At 42.3% G+C, this 19,647-nt stretch overlaps 1 protein-coding gene across 1 annotated transcript in view; it reads left to right on the top strand.

Moving 5' to 3' along the window:
- Window positions 1–19,647, top strand: part of PHEX (phosphate regulating endopeptidase X-linked) — a 204,981-nt gene that overhangs the window by 44,091 nt on the left and 141,243 nt on the right. Inside the window, exons 6-9 of the mRNA XM_067722956.1 lie at window positions 5,232–5,300; window positions 8,049–8,165; window positions 11,385–11,468; window positions 12,713–12,858. Coding sequence (XP_067579057.1) covers window positions 5,232–5,300; window positions 8,049–8,165; window positions 11,385–11,468; window positions 12,713–12,858 — 416 coding nt within the window. The remainder of the gene's footprint in view (window positions 1–5,231; window positions 5,301–8,048; window positions 8,166–11,384; window positions 11,469–12,712; window positions 12,859–19,647) is intronic.

Here is a 19,647-nt window from a genome sequence, read left to right as displayed (position 1 = left end):
CCCCTGCTTTGTCACAACTAGAGAAAGCCCTTGCACAGAAACGAAGACCCAACACAGCAAAAATAAATAATTAATAAACTCCTACCCCCAACATCTTAAAAAAAAAAAAGAAAAGGAAAAAAAAATGAACTTGGATCTAATCAAGCCCGTAGTTTTAACACCAGCTTACAGGAAACACGGGGAATAGAGGATCACGGCAATCAATTTTTAACAGCTTGCCTTGCACACTTAATATTCAATTAAACTGATCCTAGAAACACTGAACTGTCAATAACAGAACACTTTCCAAATGTAAGGAGGCACTCATGTGCTTACTACCGGTCTCTTCTGCCAAGATGGCAGCTTCCTCCAAACTGATGTGTTTGAGCATGGCCTGGCATTTGAGTGCAGTGTGCATTTGCTTCAGTTATGTCCCTGTTTGTACCATTTTATATGAGTGGATATTCACACACCTGAATTAACAAAATAGAGCTATAGTCTTTCTAATCATGACAGAGCTGCTAGAAGTTCAGGCATGTGTCTAGATATTGGTAGGAAAAGCTCTCTTCTGAGATCTGCATAAAACCCAGTGAACCTGATAACAAAAACTAGCGTATCTGTGGCTGCCAATGTTGTAGAATTTGTGGGTGTTGCTTTTGTTAGAAATAGTTAAAACTATAAAAAATCTAACTGAATATTTGAAGCCCCTGAAGTACCTTTTAAGTTTTGTGGAACATAGTTTGAAAACCACTGCCATAGTGGAGAAAAGAGTATGCTTTGGTGTTAAAGAGATTGAGGTTTGTGGTTTGGCTTTGTGACTTACTCACTGAATGTGTGTGCAGATTGTTTCACTTCTCCCAGTTTCATTGTCCCCATGTGGAATGAAGGGTGAATTAGAATTTACTTTTCACTGTTGCTGTGAGATTTAAATAGGGTGAATTTGGTGACATTTTACAGGATAGATGCTGGTACACAGTAGCACGTGACAAAAGGTACCTTTCTCTTAAAGCATGACTAGGCAACTGGTCAGAACCATTTGGGGAATGTTTGTCTTCAATTTCTGTGCCAAACGTGTCTCAGATCTCAAGTTCAGATGTGCGAGAAATAGCCATTTTCTTTAGTCAGTCAGTCTCATGTCTGACTCTGAGGTCCCACCCCCACCTTTTAGTTGGAAACTGAACCAGTCTAGGCCCTTTCCCACTTCCCGGCTACTCCATTTCTCAGCCTTCTCCTAGGGTATTGGGAGACCCTCTGATCATCTGTTATGTGTTTCTGAAAAGAAACCTGCCATCCCAGCCCATGTAGCCACTTCAAGTGTTCCTCTCCGCTGCTGGGGCCTTGGGCCTCCCAACTCCCTCTCAAATCCTGCCATTTCTAGGGGCATTGATGAGTCCTTCTGCTCGTGAGAAACTTTGACTTCTTTGGCTGCCTAGATCCTGTTTTTGCTCTGGGAGAACTCTCTCTTACCCCCAAACCCTTCTCCCTCAGTGTATTTAGACTTCCTTTTCCATCACATTCTATTTTCCTCAATGTTCTTGGGTTTTGTAATCCCACAAACCCATGGGGATAAGAAAAATGACTCCTTTGGGAAGGCACAGCTCTGTAGGCACACTGCTAGGTGAGCAGGCGGTGCCTTTGGGTGCCTTTCCAATGGGCACATGTATTCCCATGCCAAGAAATGCAGTTTGGCAAGCAGGGGTTGCTCAAACCCACACAGTGGTCCTCTGTAAAGTTCCCCTGTGGCAAGATGGCACAGGATTTGCCACAGACTTAAATGGGAGAAAGGAAATACACAAATACAGGAAATGACAGATTAATGCCTCCCATCATATCTCACTACATGTGTTTCGTTTTTTTTGTGTAAGGAGATACCAAGAATGAGGATTTAAAGGACAATAAAAGACTTTTGAATATACGTGGTCCTGAAAGAGTGTTCGGAATGCCAGGGTTGTCTCAGTATATGTTACCAGAACAGTGACTTGAAGTGATCGTCACCCAGTGCCTGCATTTGTGTGACTCTTAGCAAAATCCGTAAGGATGATAAGGAGAGACTGTCTTGGAAATGAAGTTGTTTCTAACTTTTTTGTCCTTTTCCTGCATCATACTGTGTGAGATGTTTCTTTTTGTATTACTGTTTTGTTTCCTAACCTGTGGTGTATTGCAGTCAGAGAAAAAATTCGTATTTCTGTTCAATGTGTTAGAGTTCCTAAATATATATTATACTTTCTACTTGCAATATTAAGATCAGTTATAAATGCAAGGATTGAAAAACCTCAGACAACATAGTGTCCTAATATTGGCCTCTTGAGAAAGTCTTTTGCCTCAAGAGTTTATCTGGTTCTAATGAGATTTAGTTGACTGACCTTATTCAATCTGTTTGCTGTATTTAAGATGTTCCCTAGAAACTGTAGCAATCTGAAAGTTTAAAACAGGTCTGGTAACTTCACTTGAATCATCTAAACTTTTACAATAAGTGGATTTAACTTCATTTCATCAGAGGGAAGCTTTGGCTTTCTTGATATTGTCTACACAGTTTCCTTTCCTTTGAGACTGAAGCTCAAAAAATTCTCCAAGTGGTCTAAATCTAGTTGAAACCCAAATCATCTTAATCATAATATTATGTTTCATGTTCCTGGCTTACTTAATTTTTGGAAGAAATGGTGGTATATTGGGAATTGGAATAGGATGAAGCCAGGCTGGCTTGTGATTTGGTTGTTTAGGGCCAATTAGCGAAGAAGATTGAACACAGTAATTTGAGGTTTTTAGCAATACACCCAGGCAAGATGGATGTTATGAAAACATCTTTTTCCCCCAACTTACTTAACTTTTTAAATGTGTGAATAAGATTTAAGGTAGAAAATCTGCTGTTGCATTCAGTTTTATTCAGTTTTTGGGCAGTTGCTGATACTCAAGAAAACAGAAAGAACAACCGTAGATTTAGAGAAGGCTCTGGGACGTAAACATTTTTTATTTAAAAATTTATATACAGTTAAATTCACTTTTTTTAAAATTCACTTTTTGTGAAGCACAAGTCTGTAAGTTTTTACAAATGCATGGAGTCATGTAATCACCACCATAGGAAAGAGAATAGTCCCATCGCTCCCTCAAAATTTACCTCATGTTGCCCCTTTGTAGTCATCCACTCTCCCCATCCCCAAACCCTGTTCTCCATCCCTACAGTTTTGCCTCTTTTGGAATGTGATTAAAATTTGCCCATGCTGTTGCATGTATCAGTAGTTCATTCCTTTTTATGAGTGAGTAGTAGTCCATTGTGTATCACAGTTTATCCATTTGCCAGTTGAAGAACATTTGGGTTGTTTCTAGTTTGGGGCAATAATGAATAAAGTTACATGCAGGTTTTTGCATGAGCGTAAGTTTCATTTCTCTTGGGTAAATAGCTAGGAAGTGAGATTGCTCGGTCACATGTAGGTGTATGTTCAATTTTACGAGAAACCGTCAAACCAATTTCCAAAGTGGCTCTGGCATGTTGCATTCCCAACAACAGTGTGTGAATGATCTAGTTTTTCTACATCCTCACCAGCACTTGGCATTATAAGTTTTTTTTGTTTTTGTTTTTTTTGCCATCCTAGTACATGTATAGTGGTGTTCCATTGTGGGTTTAGTTTACATTTTGCTAATGACTAGTGATGTTCAGCATCTTTTCATTAATTTATTTTCCGTTTGAATGTTTTTTTTGGTGAAGTGTTTGTTCAGATCTTTTGTCCAGTTTTAAATTGGGTTGTTTGTTTTCTTATTGAGTTGTGAGGACTCTTTATATATGCTGGATACAAGTCCTTTGTCATATATGTGATTTTCAAATGTTTCTCCCTGTCTGTAGCTTGTCTTTTTCATTCTCTTAACAATGTCTTTCACAGAGCAAAAATATTTAATGATGATGAAGTCCAATTTATTTTTTCTTTTATGGATCTGCTTTTGGTGTCTAAGAACTCTTTGTCTAACCCCAGGTCAAAGATTTTCCCCTGTTTTCTCCTAGAAGTTTTATAGTGTTAGTTTTTACATGGAGGTCTATGATCCATTTTGAATTAATTTTTGTACAAGTTGTGAGGTGTGGGTTGAGATTCATTTTTTTTGGCAGATGGATGTCTGATTGTTGTAGCTCATTTTCTGAAAAGACTGTATTCTTCCCTTTGATCGCCTTTAAGGTGCTGAAAGTTTTTTTTAATTTTTAAAAATATTTATTTTCTTTAATTTTTTGGCTGTATCAGGTCTTAGTTGTGGCATGCAGGATCTTTGTTGCGGCATGCGGGATCTTTTGTTGCGGCATGCGGGATCTTTTGTTGTGGTGAGGGCTTCTCTTGTTGTGGCATGCGGGTTTTCTCTCTCTAGTTGTGGCGCTCAGGCTCCAGGGCACTTGGGCTCTGTAGTTGCAGCACGCGGGCTCTCTCGTTGAGGCGTGCGAGCTCAGTAGTTGTGGTGCATGGGCTTAGCTGCCCCGCAGCATGTGGGATCTTAGTCCCCTGACCAGGGATCGAACCCACGTCCCCTGCATTGGAAGGCGAATTCTTTACCACTGGACCACCAGCAAAGTCCCAGTGCTGCAAGTTTTAATTCAAGAAATTATGCTATACTTTTCTATAATAATAATTCTAGATATATAGTTGTCTGATTATTGTTTGTATTTTTATTACCTATCTTAAACTTTCCAGAGAGGGTTCTAAAGTTTGCAAAGATTTCTCAAAACAAAATTATTATTGATTCCTTTCCCCCCCAAAATGGTGCAATACAGTATTTTAGGGAGAGGGAGGTGCACAGTCTGGTTAATCAGCTTGATGTAGATTGGCATTTTGCAAAATACTGCAGTGAGAAGAATAGTGGATCTGGTGATGGAAGACAATGATTCTCCTCTGAGCTCTGCCCAACTGTGTTACCTTGGGGAAGTCACATGACTTCTTTGGATTTCGTTTCTCCACCCACCAAATAAGGGGGAAAGTCAGATAATCTCTAAGACCTTTTCCAACTCAAATATTATAGCTTTGATGCTATTCAGTATGGTTAGAAACTCAAAAGGATTAGAAACCATGAATCAGGGGAGGAGGGGCAGGTCTCTGATACTGTATAACAGTCATTGCTGAAGTGCCTACTTGCATGTAGCTCTGATTGCATTGATTTGTTTTTGTAACGGTAACACATGCTCTAAATATGGCTGGTATGCAGATCTCATGACTCTTGTTAATAACATGGTACCTAAGAATTTACAGTGCAAGCAAATGCTTTGTTTTTTGTTTCAACAGCTGGACCAAGCAGCGCTCTCCCTAGCCGTGAGGGAAGACTACCTTGATAATAGCACAGAAGCCAAGTCTGTAAGTTTTACTCATTCAACTCTGTATCTTGTCAGGCATTTTTGGGTTCATAAATTGTTCTCACATTCCCAACTCTTTACTAGAATTGAGCAGTGTGGGTGTTTGATGACCATATTCCCAATGTAGGAAGCAAAGGCCTTTCATTTCGGCAGATAAATGACACTCTCTGTTTTCTGGAAGTCTGAAAATGAAGGCTGTATGAGTCCCTGTGCTCAGTGCCCTCATGATCAAGCTGGGAAGACAGCAAACCCAAATTGAGTAACCAAAGAATGAGCTTGCAGCCATTCCTCAGAAGTGCAGAGAGCTCACAGTATATTGCAGCAGCATGGGCGTGGACACCCAGTCGACCAGTGGTTCCCAAATTGTACTGCTAAGAACCACCTGGGAAGCTTCTAGTAAATGTCCATTCTTGGGCCTCAGCAATGGAAAGTCCGATTTAGTAGACTTGAAGTGAGGCCCAGGAATCTTTTTTTAACTGGTGCCCCAGGTTAATTTAAGGTTAATGAGAACCAGATGGGATAAATCTGGTCCGACTTCTTGGGTTGGCTTGGAGACCTAGGAGTTTCCTGGAGGTTGGATTAGAGCTGGTTCATTCCTAACACTTTCAATTCATTTTGGAACCTCTGTTGAGCTTCCAGAGGAGCCTCAGACCCAGGGGAACCTTGACCAGGGAGTGCTCGGGTTTCTGGCCTAGCCTGAGAATGCAGGAACTTCGACAGGGAAGTGCTGGCTCACAGTGGAAGTGCCTGCTCCTTTGCTGATAGGAAAGCCTATATCTAGGAGGCTCTGGAGGGCAGGAAGCTAGCCGAGATCCTAGGCACCTTTCTGGCTGAGGACACTCATGGAAGAAGGTTGGCGAGTTTTCCTTCTTGAAAGTGGACAGAATGAACTTTTGCCAATCTGGGGAACCTCTGTTTCTGCTGGGGTCACCACCCTACAAGCAGCCATGCTTGAAATCTTATCCCTGTCCTGTAACCAGTCAGTCCTGTAGACTCTGCCTTCAAAGTATCTCTTCCACCTAGTCCCTCCTTTCTGTCCTTACTGCCCTAGGGCAGACCCCTGTTAAGTCTCCTTTTAGCTGTTCCCTCCTCCCCTCATTCCATTGCCTCCTTAGCACCACCACTTGACAAGTTCTCTTCTCAAAGTACAGCTCCCAGAGTGCTTTTGCTCACAAGCTAGACTCTAAATTCTGTAGAGGGAGGGAGTTCAAGGCCTCTTCATGACCTGGTCCCAAACCACCTTTGCTGTCTCACCTATTTTTTTTTTTTTTTTTTTTTTTGGTATGCGGGCCTCTCACTGTTGTGGCCTCTCCCGTTGCGGAGCACAGGCTCCGGAAGCGCAGGCTCAGTGGCCATGGCTCACGGGCCCAGCCGCTCCGTGGCATGTGGGATCTTCCCAGACCGGGGCACAAACCCGTGTCCCCTGCATCGGCAGGCGGACTCTCAACCACTGCGCCACCAGGGAAGCCCTGTCTCACCTATTTTTATTCTTCCCCCAACAAAGCAGCTTGCACACCTCACAGGAGGACTCCTCAGCGCTTCTGAACCAGTCTCCTTTAACTGCTATGTCCCCGGTTTCTTGAGGCTGGAATTTTCCAGTTCTTGAGTTTCTAAGCACTTAGCAGCTTTATTAAGGACCTCATTTTGGTCTTGCTAGTATTACAGTTAGTAATGATGTGTTTATCTCCCTCACAGGGTCACACTGAGAACCAGACTCAAGTATTATTTAATTTTTCATCTGTACCTCCCATGTGCACAGAAGGCCTAGCAAGATATCGTGCATATGTATTGATTGAATAAATATTTTTGGAATTGAACTGAGATTTGCAAAACATTTCTAAGACTATTTGTGAATCTTGCTTACTGATTCAACAAATAATTATTAAGGGCCTGCTATATGCTAAGCACCATGCAGGTCTCGAGATCATAAACATCATTTGCTATGCAAAATCAAGGTTACATTAGGAAATCTTATTCCCATAGCATAACTGTGAAACAGTTTAATACCCAGTGTATTGAGTTCTCACAAATATATCTGGAAGGAGAGGTGACCCCCCAACAAAATTCCTTAGTTCCCACAAAGTAAGGTCCCCCTCTCCAATAGTATGTGAATAGCCTGAAAATGGGTTTATGAACATGCAGGGAGGAAATTCTATATTTGCTAGGTTTCTTTTCATCATTCTTCTCTTCTTTCCCTTCTTTCTTCCCTGGGCTAGTGAGGAGAACTCTGTAAAAACCATACAAAACTGAAAAGACATAGGGCTTCGATCACTGGTCTTTTGTTTTTAGTGTGGAGGTGGGTAAATTGAGCTGGAAGAGAATAAATCACAGTTCCCATTAGTCTTCATGGATCATGCCTCCTGCTTTTAGCGACAGTTCTTTCCCATTATTTTATTAAAGTGTCACTTGCCTGAAAAGAGGAGTCTGACCTTTAACTTTCTGTTCTGGGCTCATTTGTAGATGTTTCATGTATCCATAATATCGCTAGTTGCCAGCAAACTAATTCTCTTGATCCTTGGTGGCCAGACATTTCTGTCTCATGGAAACAGTACCCAAGTAGCCATCATTCTTCTTTGTCCCAAGGTGGAAGGTGGGTGGTTGGTATTGCATGATGCCTGTACCATACTTCGAGTACAGAGTAAAAATGAAGGGCATTTATTTCCACTTGCTGTTTCTGCTCTTCCGTGTCCCTGAAACATACTTCCTAATAGGCTGATGTCATGGTCACTTGCTTCTTTATCTCTTACAGTATCGGGACGCCCTTTACAAGTTCATGGTGGATACTGCCGTGCTTTTGGGAGCTAATAGCTCCCGAGCAGAGCATGACATGAAGTCGGTGCTTAGGTTGGAAATTAAGATAGCTGAGGTAAATCTTAATCTAAAATCTGTTTTTTTTTCTTCTCTTTATTTTAAAGGCAATATATCTTGAATGAAAATATATTTTAAAAAATCATTCTGTGGCATTGTTCTTTGGGTTCAAGGTAGAACCTATAGCATCCCCCTTTGGGAAGTAACAGGAAGAAAAACCGTGACAGAAAGAAGAGCTCTTCATTCCTTCTACCTCTCTGCTTGAAGCCCATTCAGTGTCCACATGCTGCTCAGCTGTGGCCAAAGAATAGCAGCAGGGAGAGGCTCTATGTTTTCCTAGAGGAACTCCTGTTTGGCCTCAACTGAAGAATATATATTTGATAAATCGTTATTGATTTGGCTTGAGTGGAACGTTATTTTTAGTCTAGTCTACTCTTTACACCATTCCTACTCAGAAGTCAATCTGATCTAAGATAGGGGCTTTGGGAAGTCTATCCACCCATACTGGACACATAATTTGATGTAGAAAGTGTATAGGGCAGGCTGGTAAGCATTTATTAGCTTCCTTTGTAGTGCTACTTTGTACCTACCCCTGGTTTTCATTCTTTTCTTGCCCCACTCTAATGAATGTCATTGTGTCATATGCTGTGTTCTGTGTAAGTCACCTTTTAAATTTTTCCAGGCTCATGGTGGAGGCAAAAAGGTACAAGAACAAACTTGAGGGAGAATAATCAGAAATCCTAAATGGTTAGCTTTGTTCAAAGAATAACTTTTCTAGAAGAACAAAGAATAAAATCTCTATACATTCCCAGGACCGGAGGGAACAAATATGGTGAAATTTGCTTGTGGAGATACACTGTAGTGAAAAAAATGATACTTTTGTTAAGAAGTGGTTGCATATAGGTTGGTAGTCTTCTATAACAGAAGTTGGTAAAAATCCTGAAGTGCATGGGAGTCCAAGTGTTGCTTGGTTTTGTGTTTGGCGAGGTGCGGTGGGGTGTTGAAGTGAGGAGTAGGCTGATAGGGTCAGGAGGAATTGGCCTCTTGGCTGCCGTGGTGTACTTGTGTATCTTTCTGTAGACCCCTAGTTGCAGAGCAAAAAGTTCATCCCTGCATGTCACCTTTGAAGAGCGCAAAGACTGCTGCAGATGTTCTGGAGTCAAAGACTGTGCCTCTGAACCAGTCTAGAGGCCATCTGGATTCCCTTCCCAGGCAAATAGGAGACCCAGCAATCTAATTTGGACCGAAGCTCTGATACAGCGGGAAAGGCCTTGCCTTGAGCCAGCGATCTGGACCAAAAAGGGAACTAAAAACAGCTGGGCTGAGGCAAGACTGGGAATTATCAAGAGGTTAAATGAAGTGACAAATCCATGGGGTGGGAGAGTAGCTGGCAGAGAGCTGAAAACAGCTCTGAAGTCAAAGGGCTGCAGCCTGGACCTGCAAGACTGAGTAGAGGGAGGAGGAGTGTGAACATTCTCTGAGGCAATGATTTATTAATCAATAGAGCCAGGAGAGTGCTTGTGAGTTATAGGAAGTCTCTCCTGTGGAGTGTGAGGAGAGAGAAGCTGAGGACACCGAAGCATTTAGAAAAGAGGGGTAGATGTCTGCCACTCAGCCTTCTGTGATTTTGTCTTGACAAATCCATGGTGTGTGGGTTTTTGGCCAGCTGGCAATGCTTACATATGTCTCTTACATCTCAGGTCACTAGGGACCTTCAAAAATTAGTGGGGCATGTCATCCTAGGGAAACTTCTAAAGCTGGGGAGACAGGACAACGTAGTCAAGCCCCCCCGCCAAAAAAAAAAGTTCTTGTAAACACAGCCATGGAAGTGTGCATTCAGCCATTCCCAGCTAGGGATGTGTGCATAAGGGGAGGTCTTGTTGATGGCGTGGCCCTTGGGATTAGAGCCAAGTGGAGTTTTTTTTGCTTTTTTTTTTAAAAAAAAAATATTTATTTATTTATTTTTGGCGGTGTTGGGTCTTCATTGCTGCACGCAGGCTTTCTCTAGTTGAGGCGAGCGGGGACTACTCTTCGTTGTGCGTGGGCTTCTCATTGCAGTGGCTTCTCTTGTTGCAGAGGATGCAACATGTGGGCTTCAGTAGTTGTGGCTCGTGGGCTCAGTAGTTGTGGCTCACGGGCTCTAGAGTGCAGGCTCAGTAGTTGTGGCTCGTGGGCTCTAGAGCGCTGGCTCAGTAGTTGTGGCACACAGGCTTAGTTGCTCCGTGGCATGTGGGATCTTCCCGGACCAGGGCTCGAACCCGTGTCCCCTGCATTGGCATTCTTAACCAGTGCGCCACTAGGGAAGCCCCCAAGTGGAGTTTAATTGGAAAGACTTGAAAAAGAAAACGAATCATAGGCAAAGTGTTGAATTACGGTTCAGACCATGAGGGTGGTGTTGATGGATACGGGTGCAAGGGTAGGAGAGTCCTGTGTGAGTTGGAAGGTGGCAAGTTTAATGCAAGGGAATCAGATGATGGATGGTCTTAAGGCAAAATCATGATGTGCTCAGGGGCATGGGGAGCTACTGCCTGTCCACGGGAGTGATTAAGATGGCCCTTGAGGAAGATGATTGTTGTTGCTCTTCTCAGACTAAACATGGCAGAAGCTAGAAGCTTAGATTTGGTGTTGCCAAAATGGCCAAGAACATAAGTATTGGGAATGAAGGAGTGTGAAGAGTCAGGGCTGTAGATGCAGACTTGGCAATATGTCTGGGTGATAACTGAACCCCTACCCCTAGCACTGGGGCCAGGGGAATCTCAAGGCCAGAGAAACCAGAGGGAAGAGGGGAAGTGAGGGAATGAGCTGTTGACAGAATGGTCACAGGTGGCAGTGGTGTCCAGATAGTCTAGTGCTCTTCAGTGAGAATGTTCCCCTAGGGATGAAGGGGTGGCCTGTAGTCCATGCACTATGGAGGTCATTACCTGGACACCACAGGTGAAGGTGGGATGTTTGTCTCAATTGCTCAACCTTAGTTTGGCTGTCAAGCCCGAGCCAGTAACAGGTTTTGTCCATCCGCGTTATAGGGATGGGAGGGATTCGAGTAGTTATTTTTGTACCAAGGACAGTGTTTCACACTGAGCAGGACAGCAAAGTTTCTTTTTATTTTCTTAATCTTGCCTGAAGTGATATCTTTTTTTCTTCTCTCCCAGGTTCGGCACCACACCAAAATCTTGAAAAAGTTTATGATACTATGCAGATGTTTTGGCACATGTAGAAAGTAGTCATGCAGTAAGAAATGGTTCATTTGAAAAAAATAACCAAAGTCTCTTTCCAATAGATAATGATTCCACATGAAAACCGAACCAGTGAGGCCATGTACAACAAAATGAACATTTCCCAACTGAGTGCTATGATTCCCCAGGTTGGTGAAAATGATCCAGGAAATTGTATCTTAACTGGTCATTTGACAAGCGATTCTGTTTCACCTGTGTGTAAAATTTTGCCTCGTGAAACCTGCCATTGGTCTTCTTGCTCATCATCATCTTTGTCAGTCATCACATAAAATATCCCTTGTCTGTGCATCATGATGCTTTCTGCCATAGGGAATAGAAAACTTTTCCAAGAGTGGCTTAAAAACTTCAAGCCCGTTTTCTTACATGACAGAAGTCTAGACATAGGCGGCTGTTGGTGTTGGTTTAGCTGTTGCACAATGTTATCAAAGATCCAAGTTCTTTCTTTCCGCTCCACTCTTCTTAGTGTGTTGGCTTTTTGACTTCATGTTTGATGACTCAAGGTTGTAAGGTGGCTGCCACAGCTGCATATGTCACATCTGCCTTCAGAGCAGGAAGAAGGTGGAAGCACCAGTATGGGCCATGTGTAACTCTTCTACCAGGAAAAACCAAAGCCTTTCCAGGTGTCTTCCCTTTATTTCTTATCAAGTAGGATTGGGGCACATGGCCATCCCCACCTACAGGCTAGGCTGGGCAAGTGAGTGACTGGTTTTCCTTTTCAATAGTGGAGGCAGGCAAGGGAGGAAAAGAAGGGAAGACTGGGGGTGACTTTTGGGGTAGCCAGGTAAGAACGCCAAGATAGTGATGCTGTGAAGAGGGGACACATGTTACTTTTTGTTGCTGCTTGTTTCCCTCTGTGTAAGAAAGGCTATGCCAGAGGGAAGAGCAGAAATGTAATGGGGCATCTCTCTCTGTGTGGACAGGAGAGTGAATGAGTAGGGAGTGGGGGAGAGTGCAGGGAGAAGGGAGGTGAGGGCTAGCGCAGGAGGGAGGGAGAGTGCAAGAAGGAAGGAGGGAGAGCCTAGGAGAGAAGGGAGCGGAAGGAAGAGAGGGAGGGGGAGAGTGGAGGAGGCAGGGAGAGTGCTGGAGAGGCCAGGGGAGCGAGTGTGCGCATTACTGGGGGCGTGTGCGCGCGCACGTGTGGTGCATATGCAGACGGTACAGAGCACACATTCCATTTACCATTCAGGCAGTAGGTCTGGTCTGGGTGGCAGTGATCAGGAATTTATTTTCTAGATTTGAGCAGTTGAATGTTTAATTATTTGGTCTGAAGTCACAAGCAATGGATTACATTCAACTGACTCTATTTGCCTTTCTCCTTGATTCTTGCCCCCCAGGGGTTCTCTCACTATGTTGTTTTTCTCTCTCTCCTCAGTTTGACTGGCTGGGCTTCATCAAGAAGGTCATTGATGTCAGACTCTACCCCGAACTGAAAGACATCGGCCCCTCAGAGAATGTGGTGGTCCGTGTCCCTCAGTACTTTAAGGATTTGTTTAGGATATTAGGCTCTGAGAGGAAGAAGTAAGAGCTTTTTTGTGCATTTTACTGTGACTTTTATTTTTCCTTTTAAATTATAAGGTCTTCCCTCTCATGTCCTTTGAAAACTGTTTTTAAAGAAAGTTACATCAAAAGAGTCTTAGGGAAAGTCATGGTGCCCTTTGTGACAAATGGGCCGAAACCATCATCTGGTGTAATTTATTTGCTATGATGACAACAAATACGCAGTGTTTTTGCCCCTTATTTCTGGTCTTTCTCCATATTTTCTCTCTGAAAGCCTAAATTGTTTATTAGTTTTGGGAACTAGTCATATAATGATGTTATTTTCTGAGCTTTCTATATGAACATCTTTGTTTTTCCCCAGTTCATTCTCGGTCTTTTGCTGTTTTTTTCTGGTTTCTTTTAAGTCAATAAGTCACTCTGTGGCAATAAACCAAAGTACCAGTATTGAAAAGGCGTAAGATCACTCTGAGAACTGTAGAAAAATTGGACTGATGAAACAACTTCAGGAACTGTCAGGTTTTTCTTAAAGAATGTTTTAGAATTTGTTGCTTTGTTCCTTTAGCACTACAAAACAAGGAAATGCTAAAAATGTCCAGGAAAGAGAATTTTTTTTATTGAAGTATAGTTGATTTACAATGTTGTGTTAATTACTACTGTACAGCAAAGTGGTTCAGTTATACATATATATATATATATACATTTTTAATATTCTTTCCCATTATGGTTTATCACAGGATATTGAATATAGTTCTCCGTGCTGTACGGTAGGCCCTTGTTGTTTATGCATTCCATATATAAAAGCTCACATCTGCTGACCCCAACCTCCCCCTCCAGCCCTCTCCCAACCTCCTTCCCCTTGGCAACCACCAGTCGTAAGTCTGTTTCATAGATGGGTTCACTTGTGTCATATTTTAGATCAGGAAAGAGAATTTTACATCCTCATGAAGCCATTCACATTTGACTACAGAAAATGAAGCGCAAGAAGGTCAAATAGTTGACAAAGACAGCTTAATAGGCTAATTGCCGGGCCATAATTAAAAATCATACTTTCTTATTTGGACTTAGACAAGGCTATGTTACCAGGAGTTGTGTTGGAAAAAAGGCACCTGCAAAAGTCCTAGGAATAAAATTTAGCATCCATCCCCACCTACGAAAACACTTAGACACTTTTGAAGAGCTGTTCATTTTAAGATGCTGTTTCCTTATGATAAAAACAATATGTGTTCATTGAAGAAGGCATACAAAAAAGTAAACATGCAGAAAAGGGAGAGTAGAAATAATAAATTCACTTCAGATTCTTTGTAAGGTAGAGCCTTGCTATTCCAAGTGTGGTCTGTGGACCAGTAATGCCAGCAGCATCACCTTGGGCCCTTGGTAAAAATACAGATTCCAAGGGCCCTCCTCCTTAGAGGCTGATGCAGTAGATCTGGGGTGAGGCCCAGAAGTCTGTATTTTAACAAGCATCCCAGGAATCTTACGATTAGTTTTTTGGGAGACTCACTGCTTTAGAAAACTTTTTCATATGTACTTCCTAGCTCCGTAATACTATAAGATATGACCCAAATGATTTTGTACTCCTATGCCGTTGAGTTACTCAGCACATTTTCAATGGTGGAGGTAATTTCTGTTGAAAGATGGAGTTTGCCATGCTGTATGTGCATCCTTCAGCACCTAGTGAGTTGGTTTCTTCTAGTGTCTGTTATCTTCAGTTGTAAATTAGTAGGTACTTTTGGAAATTGTATTAATTTTACTTCCACAAAAGCATAATTTACAACCAGGGGATAGATTGGGCCTTGGTTTACTGTATTAGATAATCTCTTTGGTGGTGATTACACTTTAGAATTGCAGGGCCTGTCATGACAAAGGGCCCAAGAAAGACCATGATTGGAGGAAGACATTAATCTGGTTCTTGACAAAATGATAACTTAGACAGATGTAAACATAGTGAACTATAGTGTAAGAAAATATAGATAGAAAAATGAACTGCAGACATTATGTACATAACATAAATGACCTGCAGATATTATGAAACTTCAGTTTTAAATAGACAAAAAACAAATCTCTGTCACATAGTTTACTCTTCAGCAACCAGTTCCTCAAAAACAACTTGTATTCTGTGTTTGTTTATGAGATTTCAAAACACTATATGCTTCTTGAGAATTTTGATAACACTTTATTTGCATGGCACAGTAAGGTTTCTGGACTGCTAATCATCTTTGATCCTCACTTGTGTTGTGGCACAAGAGTGGTCAAGGAAACGTGCCCTTGGGTTCCCTAGTTACTATATTAGTCAGGACATACCAATCACTGTAATAAGCACCTCTAAACTCTTACTGGCTTGTACAATGAAAATGTGCTCTGTGCTCCTGGAATGTCCAACATGGGTGTCCCTGTAAGGCAGCTTTCCTCCAAGTAGGGACTTGGGAACCCAGGCTCCTTCCATCTTGTGGTTCTGCCTTCCTCTGGCTTTTTGGAATCCTCTCCATTCAGCCAGTGGATGGGGAAAGAGAGTGGAGGATTGCACAAGAGGTTTTGTGGGAAGGCCTAGAAGTGGAATGCGTCACTTCAAGCCATAGTCCATTGACCAGAACTCAGCCACATGACCCATTTAACTGCAAGAGAAGCTGGGAAATATAGTCTAGCTTCGTGCCTAGGAGCAAAATATCAAAGAACTTACCTAATTTTCTGGTTTGCTCCTCTCCCTCACCTCCATGACTCAGTGAGCATCTGATGGTGGGCACTCCTGTAATTGCTTTTGTAACTTCAAGGCCTAGCATGGTACTTTTCACATAGAAGATACTTCCTAAAAATTTCTAAAAGTTAACCAGATGGCCCAATGCCCACTGTGCAGGAGGTGACATAGGAGCAGAACCCCAAAGGATAAGGAGGAATTTTCCAGGTAGGGAAGAGTAGAAAAGGGGGATGTTGAGCATATTGGGTGATGGGACTAGCATTAACTTGGATGTTGCCTTCGAGGCAACAGTTTCTGGACTTCCCTGGCGGTCCAGTGGTTAAAACTCCACACGTCCACTGCAGCGGGCATGGGTTCGATCCCTGGTCGGGGAACTAAGATCCCACATGCTGTGCAGTGCATCCCCCCAAAAAAAAAAAAAGAGGCAACAGTTTCTGATTCAGTAGATCTTGGGGGAGGTCCAGGAATTTTCTAACAAGTTCTCAGGTGATGGTGAAGCTGCATACCTCTGGGCTGCCTCTAGGATTTAGGAAGGTCTCTTTGGCTTTGAGAACCTTCAAGAGGTACCTGTTTGGCTTACCTCAGGTGGTTTGACTCAGGAGCAAATGCAAGCTGTGGAATCTGAAGACCCAAATGTTAGTCCTGGAATTGACCCATACTTAGAAGTCCTTTGACCTCTGACCTTTGTTTTATTTATCTGAAAATTGGAACAATAATAATAACCACCCCATAGCATCGTCATGAGGATCAAAAAAGGTCTTTATGATCTCTTAAATGCAATACAAATGTAAGCTGTCACTAATTGCAAACAAGGGGCAGGAAAATGTTAAAAAAAAATCTTCCTAGTCAGAGGCTTTGGGAAATGATTTCATGCTGCTCTCTTAGTGGTGGATTCTCTCCTGAGATGCTTTGCTTTCCTCTACTTTATTTATTGCCATTTGGGGAAATTACCATACTGCTAAAAATGCTTTTTGAAAAAAAAGGTATTATGTGTTATTTTTCAAGGACTGTTGCTGAGTCTTATTTTTGTTTTGTTTTTTGATGCATCTGAGCATTAAGTGTCAGTAATTTAGTCATTATGGTCAGATCTGTTCCTGGCGTGGTAATATTAGCACTCCAAGGCTGTGCTCCCCAGCATTCTGTCAGTGTATTTATAGCACGCTGGAGCAGCTCATCAGCGCCATTGCCTCACTGTGCGAGCTTCCCCAGCTCCGTCTTCTAGCTCTCAGAGGTCTTTGTGTGCTATTGTCTCGGTCATGCCTTGCCTATGAAGGCCTCACACACTGTTCTTTCTTCATACCCACAGATTTCTTTGAAGTGTGGTTGTTGGAGTGTTTTGGGGTCTCTGTGACTGGCCAGGAAATCTTTGTGGAACTAGAGGTGTTAATCCCTCACTGTGTGGCATGGGGAAAAGCGCAGAGGCTTTAAGAGTCAGATACACCTTGGTCTGGTCTAGCCTCCACTGCTTATTACACCCATTCTCCAACTTGGTTGCACATTGGACTTAGCTGGGGGGGATTTAAAAACAATAGTTATGGTGGGTCTCACCCTAGAGATACTGATTTATAATTGGTCTGGTGTGGCCTGGGCATCTGGACTTTTAAAACTCCCCAGGTGATTCTACTGAGTTGGAGACCGACTGATTATGGGATCATGAGGCATTACTTAATGGTTCTAGGCGTCAAGCTTCCTTTTATGTAAAATGCGTACAATAACATCTCTCCTATAGCAATGCTGTGGGAGTTATAGATAATATGGGATGCCTTAAGCGGTGTGATTTTGAGGGAGCAGGAAACGCCGAAAAATCTAAAACCCCAACATACTTGCATCATGCTGCCTCTTTTACCGCCAGCATTAGGCCACATCCTAACAACTTCCCCAATTGATCTGGCTCATCACAGACCCCTTGAGGGAATAGCTTTTGAATTCACGTAAGCATATCTGCTGGCCATGGACCTCCTTTGAATCTCTACCTATGGAGCCAGCACAGCTCTCATACCACAAAAGCAGTATTTTAAGGTTGAAGAACATACAGACCTTGTGTTAGGGTTGGGCTCTGCCCCTTTAACAATCTAGATTTCGGACCCTAATTGCAGCCTGTGTGTTCCCTGCTGTAGCTGGCCTTTCTGCCTATAGCTCTGTGAGTGATGGCCCTGCTCAGCATCCCCTCCAACACAGAAGCTATTCCTGCATTATTCAGCCTGTCCAGAGTTCATGTTCCTGCTTCACACCCTGAAGCCTTCATAGCCCAAGCCCTGTCCCTCTCCCGAGGCCTACTCGCATCCCTCAGGTTGAGGTGTGCACTCTCCCCAGCCCAGTGTCTGGCATGCACTTTTGGGTGCTGGGGTCTGACAGATCATTATTTCTGTGCTTGCCTGGTTCCCTGCTTGGCTAAAAGACCCAGGAGATCAGGGGTACAGCCTTCTCAGCTGTCCATCTCCCCAGCACCTAGAACTATTAGTACATATCGGGTGCTCAGGATGTGCTGAATGAGTGAATGAAAGAAGGGTTCCTTATGTACTTACCGTGTATCCCATTCAATTAAAAAACCCATTTTTCGTGAACAAGCTGAAATCTGAAGTTCCCTGTCCCCCACCTACACTCTTAAGTTCTCTTGAATGTAGGTGATGAGTTCCTATTTCTTTACATTCCTCATGGCATCTGGGACGATACTTGGACAACAGTAGGTGCTCAGTGAGCACTTCTTGTCTTGCTCAGGATTAGGGATATGAACTCAAAACGTCCAAAGGAATGACCTAAAACTACATGTTTATTATAGTGCCTCAAAAGAGCATGGACAAGGGCTAGATTTTGCTAATGAGAGTGGTGGTCTCCGAGGGGAAGTGTGCACACCTCAACAAGATCCACTGGGTCTGAGAAGAAAATTTTAGAACTTCTATATATCTTTATTCTTTCCATTGAAAAAATAACTAGGCTATATTGAGTTTTGCTATATAGATGGCCATGGACCCTTCATTTGATCTGCATGGCACATATGAGGCAAGACAGTGTTACCTTCACTGGTTAGTCTTTATTCCATATATTAAAAATAATCTCAGGTCATTTACATATACCTGTAGATTTATGAATTTTATTATTGGTTTAATCCTCACAAAATGGACAAGTGATTTAAAAAATTCTTGTAGAGAAACAGGAATTGAAGCTATTACTAATAGTATAAGCACAAAGCAAATGGGAAAAAAATGGCAGAAGTGGCCCTTCTCCCACTCTAGTTACGCCATCTTGGTTGGCCAGCTGACAAGGTAAAAAACAATGCTGTGCTAACCAGATCTGGGAAGGATATGGTCAAAATATTTTGAAATAGTCAAGACAACCATATGAGATGTTGATTTACATTGACTGTCATTGTATTAACCTAATCCTGTATGGATAATGTGTCTTGAAGAATTAACTAAAAGTGTTTGACGGATTAACTAAGGACTTTGGAAAATATCTTTATTTCATTTTATCTTTCAAAATGTCTATTTCTATATTTGTGAAAAACATTCCTGATATGTTAGTCCATTAGTATATCTCTATATAAATTAAAATGACTATACATATATTTGGGTGTGTATGCTGAAATAAATTTAATTGCTAAGAGTGCATGTCCACTGGGTTAGGATGCCATGCAAATGAGAGTGTGGGTTGTTCTTGACGGGCCAGTTGCCTTCATCATGTCACACTGCTCTCACATGGCTGGCTGACCGAGAGCCATCTCAGGAATGTGTGTTATTGGTCACCATGGTAACGGCACAGCTGGGAGGGGATGGGTCATTAAAAATTCATCATCACTATTGAGTTAGAAATTAACTCAGATCACACATCCTTCTAAGGTCAGGGCATGTTTTGCTTATAGAAAAACAGCAACACTTAAGAAAATGTAACGGATTTTAAAAAATATGTATTATGGACATTACATGAGTGTATGGGGTTGTTCATATGTTTGGAAGTGAACAGCAATGGAAACTAGAATTTACTCTGTCAAACATTTTGTTACTTATTTTAACTTCACAGTAGCCCTATAAGGTAGGGATCATTCTCATTGTATGGCAAAGATAAAATCAGCAAGCTTAAGTGAGTTGCCCAAACTCCCACATCTAGTAGGTTTGCAACCA

The sequence above is a fragment of the Pseudorca crassidens genome, chromosome X, assembly GCF_039906515.1.
Source record: "Pseudorca crassidens isolate mPseCra1 chromosome X, mPseCra1.hap1, whole genome shotgun sequence".
Classification (NCBI taxonomy): Eukaryota; Metazoa; Chordata; class Mammalia; order Artiodactyla; family Delphinidae; genus Pseudorca; species Pseudorca crassidens.
Note: the sequence above shows the minus strand (reverse complement) of the source record. Positions and strands in the feature narration are given on the sequence as shown.